General features: G+C 43.3%; 1 protein-coding gene across 1 annotated transcript; it reads left to right on the forward strand.

The window, feature by feature from the left end:
• The first annotated feature begins 1187 nt into the window (after positions 1 to 1187).
• Positions 1188 to 7401, forward strand: gars1 (glycyl-tRNA synthetase 1). The gene is made up of 17 exons (XM_079292292.1): positions 1188 to 1456; positions 1824 to 1925; positions 2601 to 2703; positions 2814 to 2955; positions 3163 to 3251; positions 3800 to 3876; positions 3975 to 4120; positions 4208 to 4357; positions 4457 to 4619; positions 4764 to 4928; positions 5012 to 5118; positions 5237 to 5383; positions 5470 to 5555; positions 5694 to 5803; positions 6220 to 6313; positions 6448 to 6638; positions 6892 to 7401. The coding sequence occupies exons 1-17, from the start codon at positions 1208 to 1210 to the stop codon at positions 7015 to 7017; spliced, it is 2247 nt and encodes a 748-aa protein (XP_079148418.1). The 5' UTR covers positions 1188 to 1207; the 3' UTR covers positions 7018 to 7401.
• The last annotated feature ends 3860 nt before the right edge of the window (positions 7402 to 11261 follow it).

Here is an 11261-nt window from a genome sequence, read left to right on the forward strand (position 1 = left end):
AAACACTGCAATCTTTGGCGACCCCTGCTGGTAGTATCAGATAAGACACATTAATAACGTGCTCCAAAATGAGTGATTGTAGCATACCTGTTTAGGAATACATTTAAAGCATACTACATACGGAAAAAAACATGTAATTAGATTCTATGGTTGTAAAGTTGTTGGACTGGGAGAATAGAAGGATTGGATATGGGTTCTTTCAGGGGCTTTTCAGCCACTAGAGGTACCTTGGCTGCAGTGATATGTAAAATAAAAAGTAAAACATAAGAGGAATAAATGTCACGTTCTGTTTCAAGCTGTAAATGAACACTCAATGTTTCTTCAAAATGGAATAAAAGTTCCATTAAACATTTTTAAATTCAATTAAATTCCTATAAAGAACTATACTTTTTGTGTTGCAAATGTACTTAATATTAAAGGTGCAGACACTTTATCACCTGTATGGAACATAATTGCAGCTAATTAGCTACCATATACACACAAATAGCTGTATCACTGTGCAACATTTTGGTTTCCTGTTTACTTTTTTGGACGAATCTGCCGATGCATCGTAAAGCGCTTCTTCAGGACACAGCCAACAGGCAACAGGGCCGAAGTCATACAGGCCGCCCACACCTGAGAAACAACCGGTGATTAGTCTGTACGTTGGAACATTTTGGGTTATTTCTTCCTGTAAGTATGCATGCTCTGTCTGCACTCAACACTGAAAATGTTGCTGGGTGGTTTTGCTTTTGCTTTCTACTTTACCTCCATGTATGGCAAAAGCCTGATCGTAGAAGGATCTCCTCTTTAAGGTATCCTCCATCTTCACTCTGTCCACCGTGTCATCTGTGAGGATTTTAAATAATGTCAATTACATTTTTTTTAAATACCAGAATCACATGCAAAGTAATTATTCTTACACTCAAATGGAAAGTGGAACCAAAGAGTGACAGGAAAATATTCAAAAACAAAGAAATAGCAAATCAAAAGTTGGGTATAAACTAGGCCCAAGTCAAAATTATGAAATAAAGTCAAGTCTTGCCGAAGGATATTTTATTACATAGTAAGTCACAATTAATACATTTTTTTACTGGTTTTGACGAATCTGCCGATGCGTCGTAAAGCGCTTGTGCCGGTCGTAGCGAAAGTGCTTGACCGGAGATGAAGCTGCGTTCACTTATTTTCTCAGAGATTTCATCATTCTCCTCTCGCATTACGGTGGTCCATGCTTCGTAGCGCAGCAGCAGCACTGCTGAGGACCAGCACTGATATTTCCGCATTCCGTCCGGTGTCTACGGTCCGGATCGTTCGGCAGTCGCTCCGCTACGCCCCCCAAAACAGGCCGTTTTCAACGTCGGTCTGCTTGTGTAAGAAGAAAAAGCAAAGTCTGTGGCTGCACCTGGCGGAAGGACAAACCATGGACGGCAACATTGAAGTGATTCTCGCCCCTTTGAGGCTTGCAGTCAAAGAACAGGTAACACTAGTTATCTCATAATCTCCACTGATATGGTCCAAGTCGGTTTGTTTGGGGAAAATATATATGTTTTAGTGCCTCCTGTCACATTCAGCCTGTTAGCTCGTCAGGCTAACCTGCTCACAAAGCTGTCAATGAAAGAGGACAGCCATTGCTTGCTAGCTAACGGCTAACGCTAGCTGGCTGTCATGTCTGCACCCGTTGCCACGTTTCAGTGCTGCTGCTGCTGCAGGCATTTGTGAGCAGGGTGGGGTTAAGAGAAAAGGCTCAGTACATGCTGCTACCAACAAAAAAAAATGGCCGATTACTTTTGTAAACCGTCTCAGACCTGAAATGTAGCCTTCTTTATGCCACCTCTCTGTTTCAGGGGGAGCTTGTGCGCCAAATGAAACAGGATGGAGCTCCAGATGTGGATGTTACTAAAGCTGTGGCTGAACTGAAAGCAAGGAAGAGAACCCTGGAGGCCAAGGTGAGAGGATTTAATGAAATTAATTCAATCTGATTCATTTGTTTTCGTGACTCAAAAGCTCTGCCAAGCCTCAGAGAATGTATTGTGGATAAAAGACACAAGAATTACGATTGTAGATGTATTATTCACGACTACACTCTCTGTAATAACCTGGCTGCGCTGCAAGTATATGCACTTATCGACCCACCGCGTTGACAAGCAGACTTGGGGAATAGGTGCCGGCTCAAGTTCCAGGTGTTTGGTTCTGATATGAAATCAATGTAACGTAATGATCTTAAGCCCAAAAGGCCACTTAGTAGCACTTAACGCTTTGAACCACATCTCGTCGTTTTGTCTGCTGATATGAATGTGTTCATGTCCTCATAAGATCGGTAAGAAATGAACCAAACATCTTTACAAATTATATCTTGTTCTCTTTTGGTGTTCTGCGTTCATTAAGTGAGGATAACGTTAGAAACTGCTACCTGGTCGTTCCTACGGTCGGCTCCAAAGTGCTAAACTGTGGGTTTTTGTCACATTGTTTAGATTGATTTTTTAAATTCCTAACACTAACTTTAACCCATCTTCCGTTTAGTTTCTTCTTTTTCTTCTTCTTTCCCCGGGGACATCAGGACAAATTAGCTGACTCCATGGTGAACGATGTCAATAACGCTAAACATATCATTTGCATTGCAGGAGCTGTCATTGCAACCCAAAGATGACATTGTCGACAGAACAAAGATGGAGGATACCCTCAAGAGGCGATTCTTTTACGACCAGGCCTTTGCCATCTATGGAGGTAAGACTTTGAAAGCTAACGTTAAAGGAAATCTATGTTTCGGATTGGTGCTTATATCATCGTACACGCAGTCTTTAAGCACTCTGTTACCATGCAGTAATGCTCCTCAGGTGTGAGCGGCCTGTATGACTTCGGCCCCGTGGGCTGTGCCCTGAAGAACAACATCCTGCAGGCCTGGAGGCATCACTTCATCCAGGAGGAGCAGATCCTAGAGATAGACTGCACCATGCTGACCCCAGAGAATGTCCTCAAGTAGGTGTCCCTAATGCCTGTTTTCTATCGGTGTTAAACAGTATTCTGTTATCTCGTATGTTTATCTAATTAATGATAATGTTAGAAACTGCTGAAGAAAGTATCTCAAGGTTCCTAGCTGCCACTATAGCGGCCTCCTATAGCCTGGCTGCAGATATATATTGATTGGATCAGAAGTCAGAAGTTTTATTTTGTTCACTTATTTAGGACATCAGGACATGTGGACAAATTTGCTGACTACATGGTGAAAGATGTCAAGAATGGCGAATGCTTCAGGGCCGACCACCTCCTCAAAGGTAAGCCTTTTGTCCTCCTTGCCTGCGTATATTTAGAGACTTTTCTTCCACGACAGTGGAAACTAAAGATTAGTCATCCTAAAAACAACCCCAGCAGAGGTCTTTGTAAGCTTCTCACGTGCATTATTCATGAGACTCTGCAGACGGTGCGATGGATGCGGTCCAAACTTGTGTTGTCAGTCGCTTCTGCTGGCTGACTAAGCTCTAAGTATCTAGCTGCTAGAATCACAGAGACTGGAGCTGGGCCAAAAAAGCCAGCAGGAAAAATGGATATATATGGGAGAACATGTCGGTTCCTGCTAGACTTGGAGGCTAATTGGCTCAGATGACACAATGAAACTTGAAAATGTTATGTGATGAAAAAATGTCAAGTCGTGTTATGTATTATCTGAGATATGTCGAGAGACGTTTTGACGTCTGAAACGACGTGCATGTCATCCTGCTGATTTAGTTTTGAGCTCATTTGCTCAGTGTAGGTAGAATAAAGGTTCATTTTAGTTTAATCTGTTTGTGGAAGCGCTGTGTTCACGTCTCCGTGTGTCCTGCAGCCCACCTCCAGAAGCTGATGTCTGATAAGAAGTGCACGGCAGAGAAGAAGGCTGAGATGGAGGAAGTCACCACTCAGGTCAGTGTTAACTGAGACAAAATGCTCTTTTTCAGGGATTCATTTTGGAAAAGCTGTTCCTGACGTGGTTTTAAATCAGTTTCTGTTATTATTTTCAGATGGACAACTACACCCAGCAGGAGCTGACCGATCTCTTCGTGAAATACAACGTCAAGTCTCCCGTCACAGGAAATGACCTCACGCCTCCCGTCTCCTTCAACCTGATGTTTCAGACGTCCATCGGACCGGGGGGGAACACGCCGGGGTAAAACGAAACAGAAAAATACTGCGGGACGTTTTTCCTTGATGTCGCATTTGTGTCATTGTGATTCATTTCAATGTAACTTTGCAGCTATCTGAGGCCTGAAACCGCTCAGGGAATCTTCCTCAACTTCAAACGTCTGCTGGAGTTCAACCAGGGAAAGCTTCCCTTTGCTGCTGCTCAAATAGGAAACTCCTTCAGGAACGAGATCTCTCCTCGCTCTGGACTCATTCGTGTCAGGTAAGAGATCCGCCCGGTCGCCTCATCGTTCCGTCTGTACTTGTAGCGATGACTCGTGACATAAAACGGGAAATGAAATTGCCTCACATTTCCACGCAGAGAGTTCACCATGGCGGAAATCGAGCACTTTGTGGATCCGAATGAGAAGGTCCACCCGAAGTTCTCCAACGTAGCCGACCTGGAGATCATGTTATACTCCTCCAAGTCTCAGACTAGTGGCCAGTCTGCACACATCATGAGGCTGGGTGACGCTGTGGAGCAGGTTGGAATAACCAAAGAAGAATACCATGATGCATTGTTAGAGAGTGCTTTTTTTATAGGGCTGTACCAAATAGTTTTTGTCAAACTGCTGTTTCAAAAGAACAAAAACAAACTTTCCCACTCATTCATTCTTCTCTCATGTAAGGGAGTGATCAATAACTCGGTCCTGGGGTATTTCATCGGGAGGATCTACCTCTACCTCGCTAGAGTTGGTGTCGCCAAAGACAAGCTGCGTTTCCGACAGCACATGGACAACGAGATGGCTCACTACGCCTGTGACTGCTGGGACGCTGAAACCAAAACCTCATACGTACGTTCCACTGCACCGTCTCCTTGTGGCTCACCGGGGAGTCCGCACGCTTTTTGCTCAATGGAAATGTTTGTCCCTTGCAGGGCTGGATCGAAATCGTGGGGTGTGCTGACCGGTCCTGCTTCGATCTGCTGTGCCATGCGCGAGCTACAAAGGTGCCTTTGGTCGCTGAAAAGCCTCTAAAAGAACCCATATCCTAAAACTACAGCAGCGCTTACAAGAAAAATCTCTGTTCCATCAAACAAAGAACATTTTAACCACCCAGATGCCTTGTTGTTGTTGTTGTTGTTGTCCTTAACCTCTCCACACAAAGTTGTAAACGTCGTCCAGTTCGAGCCCAACAAAGGAGCCATTGGAAAGGCGTATAAGAGGGATGCTAAGATAGCCATGGAGTACCTGTCTGTGTGTGACGAGTGCTTCATTACAGAGCAGGAGCGGCTGCTCAATGAGACTGGGTGAGTGCTCTATAGTACGTCTGGCGGCCTGATGAAAGCTCGTGGTTTTGTCATTCGCAGCACAGTCACAGTCTTTTACTCCACAGAGAGTTCACCATCGAGTCAGAAGGCAAGACCTTCAAACTCACAAAGGACATGGTCGGTGTGAAGCGGTTCCAGAAGACTCTGTACGGTGAGATTTATTCATTTTAATGTTGAGTTTCTCGTGTTTTTTCTTTTTAACACCTCGGGACCACGTTTTAAATGCAGGATTGTGTCGGGGATACGTTGGCGCTGCGGCTTCAATAACATCCGTCTTTGTCGTCCACAGTGGAGGAAGTTGTTCCCAATGTAATCGAGCCCTCCTTTGGCATCGGTAGGATCATGTACTCCATCTTTGAGCACACATTCCACGTCAGAGAAGGTGACGAACAAAGAACGGTAAGTCGATAGTGATTATCGTAGAGCGTCGTCCTGGATCCTCACTATTTAGTTAACACTTATTTAATTGGCACTTTATTTTAATGTGGATCTCCAATCAGCGTTGATGGTAAATGTAGCCGACTGAAGCAATGAATTCCTCAGTGCGTGCTGTATTGACCAGTAAGGCTGCAGCTGCAAAAACTGCACAACTGTTTGAATGTACTGTATGTGACTCTGTGTGGTATTGCTGTTGTGTTTTAGAAGGAGAAACCCGTATCAATAAAGGTTAAATAGAAAACATTTACCATCCACATTGGACAATGAGCTGCCTTATTGTAAAAGCCCGACCGAGCTGCCAAAAATGATTGTTTTATGATTTGTTAATAAAGCTTGTTTCCTTCATTTACTGAGATCTTTGTTCCCCTTCTCTTCAGTACTTCAGCTTCCCAGCTACTGTAGCGCCATACAAATGTTCCGTCCTGCCTCTGAGTCAAAACCCGGAGTTCATGCCCTTCGTGAGGGAGTTATGTAAGTGCCCACATAATGATAAAGTATATGTTCTATTTCTGTCTGTAAGGGAGAAACTGCATGTGCTGCTGCCGCCGTCTTAACGTATTCACTCAACTTGTCAACGACTAGCTTTCTCCCTTTCTCCCTCTTAGCTGAGGCGATGACCAAGAACGGCGTGTCTCACAAGGTGGACGACTCCGCGGGATCCATCGGCCGGCGTTACGCCAGGACGGACGAGATCGGAGTGGCGTTTGGCATCACCATCGACTTCGACACGGTGAACAAGACGCCTCACACGGCCACGCTGAGAGACCGCGACTCCATGAGGCAGATCAGGGCCGAGGTACAGCACAAGTCCACTTGTTTCAACCTTATAAATACCGTGATGGAATACTTTCTTTTTTTTCTTTTCTCTGTCTACATGGTGTGTCTAATTTGTGTCATGGTTGTCAAATGTAGAAGTATTCCAAAATGTATTGACCTTTTATAAATGAATAGCATTTCCTTGTATGGAGCTTGACACCGCTTCAAAAAGAGAGAACAATGGCAGCATTCAGCTGTAATTACACACACCAAAAACATCTTTCTCTCCTCAGGTCAGTGAGTTGCCTGTGATTGTTCGGGATTTGGCCAACGCCACATTGACCTGGGCAGAGGTGGAGAGCAAGTACCCCATCTTTGAAGGACAGGAGACCAGCAAGAAGGAAACGGCTGAAGAGTAAAGCTCACTCGCCTGCCAGTCGCTCCATGAAAAAACTCCACAGACTTGTTGCATATGCGTCACCAGGAAGAATAATGCAACTGTATTGTGATAAGCTGCAGTGGTGCAGCGAGCCCTCCTCGTGTTCTACGCCACTGCAATCACTACAATGTCATGTATCCATCATATCTACCAGTTGTGGAACGCTTACACAGGACGGGTTCTCTCCAATGAGCAACATTTCATCCATGTATCAACACGTCAATATGTTTTTAAAAGGGAGGAAAATGTAATCAGGTTGTTGTCGTCCGGGGGAAGGAGGCTGCCACCGGTCCAGTTTTCTGGCAGATAGGATTGAGATAGTTAACAATTTCAATTAAAACAACCAGCACTTACTGGACACGAGCTTACAACTGTAATGTTTTCTGTTCATTTTCATTCAGCAAGCTTTGAAACATCATGAATTGCAACTTCAACAGTACATTTGTTCCTCCAGGGTCTTGGTGGAACTGTAGAGCAGGAAAGCAGATTTAATACAAACCTCACGTACAGCCTCCGATACCGTTGAATCCCCACAAATAATCTATCCTGTGATATCTGCTCTGCTCGACTCCTTCAATAGAACTGCCTCTTTGTAAAGACGAGGAGTCCCACGAGATAAATCTGACACTTCGCATATCCCCGGGGCTCAAATATCATCTCAGCCTTATTAAGACCCGTCCGCATTCTACAGAGGAATGACGGGACCTTTTACTCTTTCAATCTTTTTTTAATACCCCTCATTGATGGAAAGATTTCCAGACGTTTGATTGATGATTGCTGGTTTCTCGAGGTCTTTAAAGTCAGTTATTCAAAGTCAGTTTCTGTGCTGCTTGAAAGCAGCTCTCGTGCCGTGTTAAATTTCATGGATAGATATCTATATATAAATAGAGTTCAGCCATCATTAAATGTATTGTTCACGCGGGGTCTTTCCTACGGTAACCTCTACAAAATGTCCTAAATCTGGTTACACACATGTTCAGATCTACTGCAGTAAAGGTGATCAGATTCAGAAACACAACTAAATAATTTGAACAATGAAACTGAAAATGAATGGAATGGAAAAGGTGAAATCAGTAGCAGAAGAAGAAGCAATCGAATATTAATTAAACAGCTGGTCCTCTTCTTCTAACATACAATTCCTGTAAGAAGACGTTTCCCGCATTATGGTGATGACTAGATGTCCATTTCTAATATGTCTGAATGTGATTATCAATGCATATTTTGAGGGAGGGATTAACTACTGAATTAAATACACAGGGCATATGTTCCATAATCGTTCTAAATGTGTCCACATGTTTGAAAAGAGCTTCTTGCCAGTTCATTTCTTCCACAAGGTGGCATCAGAGGCAAGATTATGATTTGTTTTGTTGTCATTAAATCCGACAGCGCCCAAAAACTCCTATTACGTTTTTTTAATTGATCATTTTAAATTTTTTGAACACATTTTGACAGTTAAATATTAATTGGGCATTCTGTTTTAATCTGCAAAGCATCTGTATTCTCTGCAGATGCGGTTTTTGTACCATCTAGATATTAGCCTATTGAGGAGGAAAACTAAGTACCTCCAAGCATATTTATTGTTTTTTTTGATTTTATGATCATAATATCAAGGAACGTCAAGGACACATTGCTTCACATCATAAGTGATCATGGACACATTCTGAGACATGGGACTCTGGGCACAGACCTGCAAAAGGCCCCATCACCTCTCATAGGAGCAAGACACAGACTTTACTCAGTTTTGTGTCTCTTTGTAGTCATTTTGAATCTCTACCTGATTTGTACGTGTCTCTTTGAGTTACATGTTGTCGGTGAAGTCAAGCGTGGCCCCGTGACCTGTGCCCGGTTGGCCCCGTTCAGTAATTCATTCATTTACAACATATACCATGTCATTGTTCATGTGGGGTGGACCTCGAAGGCTCAACATCTTTAGGGAAACCACATGAAAAAGGCTTGTGCAGAAAGAGGAATTTGAGATTCCAATTCCTTCCTGAACTACACCCATGTTCATAAAACATTCAGGGACTTCGCAGTATGACATCACACCAGATGTAAGCTACTTGAAGGCGGTGAGAAAGATCATCTGTGTCCTATCAAAGTTTCTATCAAGCCCATATTAATCTGAATTATTCATCAACCGAGATACGTTGCTTGAGGGAAAGAGAAACGTCAGAGGCCAGCAATGTTTGCTGTCAATGATCAAGATGTGAACGCTCCAGTGTTAAGGCCTCATGTCTTAAGGTGGTATCGGTTCATTACAGGCAGCGTTTTACGTCATCTCTTCGACGCTCCCGCCCTTTACCAACAAGAGGGTGAGGAAGTGTTTGTGCCCTGCAGCTGGGATTTTTCAAAGAGCGGCAGTGAAATGAACCTGTGAACACAAAACTATAATAATGCAAACTGAGCCAACTGTTGCCTACATACACATCTAACAGACATAAAGCAACATTAGCATTATTTGGAGGAGTATTTCTAGCCATAACAAGCAATATTCACTGTCTTTTAGCTCCATTTTGGTCTCCACCAACTCCTGAGGGACATATCGTCAACTTTGTGTGCTGTTTATTGCTTGGCAGGAAGTGTACAGTTGGTTTTTAGAAAATATATCAATGAATGAACCACCAATCTTTATCTTGCAATAAACAGGCTCTGATACGCAAACGTTTGCTGTAAAACTCTGAATTTCTTTTCTCTCTATCTCATTCTTGTGTTTCTTTGAGGAATTATTCGTTCACTCTATTTCAAGTAGCCACTCTGTACTTACAAGCTCTGCATCAGCACATTTCAAGTGGCAGACACAGTAACCTGACACCGATTGTCAAGTGAAGTGATTGTGATTGTGCAAAGTGGCTCGGAGACCCGTGTTGTGGTGTCAGTTGTAAGCATACATTACTGTAAACATCAGGGCAGAGGCACCGACCCACACGGAGAGCATCGTGTCGGCTGGGATATTACGGGCTAATTATGAGCGGCATCAACAGATGACAGCCTGCACTTACTGCTGTTTTCCTCCTGTCCATCTGCCATCGTGCTGTGCACTTGTCTCTCAGGTGGGGTCATTTAGGGCCGTGTGGGCCTCGGCTCCATTAAAGTGACAGCGAAGGTGAAGAGGGACGGACACTCAGACGGCGTCACCGCTGGCAACGAACCAGAAAACCACTTTATCTCCCTTGTTGTTATTCTACGGTCCACCGGGACTGAAATAGCGTGAATAATGTTTGTTTGTCAGGGCGTGTGGAGGGTCTAGGTCTGCGGTGCACAGGTGGATATCAGTTCAAGAGATGGGGAACAGGCTACATGATGTCAACAATAGATTAAAAGGGCAATTGACCGATTTTACACTGATTGTATGAAGCATTCAGTGGCTCTGGAGGAGCTTTTGTCAAGTCTGAGAAAATAACCCTGATGATGTCACAATGATGTCGTCAGGGTTATCTCAGCATGGAGAGTATTTATATTTAACCAAATCCTGTGTCATGGAGTCAGAAAGAAATTGTAATTTATCAGTAAAGCTCTGACAAAAAAAAAAGATGCTCTTGCATTGCATTATGGGAAATGTAGGCTATCAAGTAGTGTAGTTGACCGCTGACCAGAGAGGACACGACACACACACACTCAAATGGCTGCTGTCACACACACACACACACACACACACACACACACACACACACACACACACACACACACACACACACACACACACACACACACACACACACACACACACACACACTGTATCGCCAGGGAGCTTCCTGAATGGATGAGCTTCACATTGAATGACAAACATCAGCAAAAGAGAACCTGGCAACCCCAAAGTTATTCATATTAATTAGTAAATGATTTGTGAATGAAGTCATTATTTATAACTTGCGTGTCTTATTAAAAAGTGCTACTTTATTGTGAGAGTCTTCGGTAATTATGGAAATACAATTCAAATCCACTGGAGTAGCTCCGTCAATTCAACAATTGAATCTAATAAAACACAACAGAGATATATTTGACATATTTGACATACTCACAATACCATTAAAGATATGTTTCATCCAATGAAACTGAGCAGTCATAGATCACAATTCTTCAAGTGGCCCGAAAAATGTTTCATTAAAATATTCCTGGCATTTTGGGGAAGGCTTTAAAACAACATTGAGTCAATCATACAGGGAGAGTCAATTTAGCAGAAGACATTTTAGCAGTTAAGTGATTGAAAAATGAACTCTTGACCTC

Source organism: Melanostigma gelatinosum (genome assembly GCF_949748355.1).
Source record: "Melanostigma gelatinosum genome assembly, chromosome: 20".
Classification (NCBI taxonomy): domain Eukaryota; kingdom Metazoa; phylum Chordata; class Actinopteri; order Perciformes; family Zoarcidae; genus Melanostigma; species Melanostigma gelatinosum.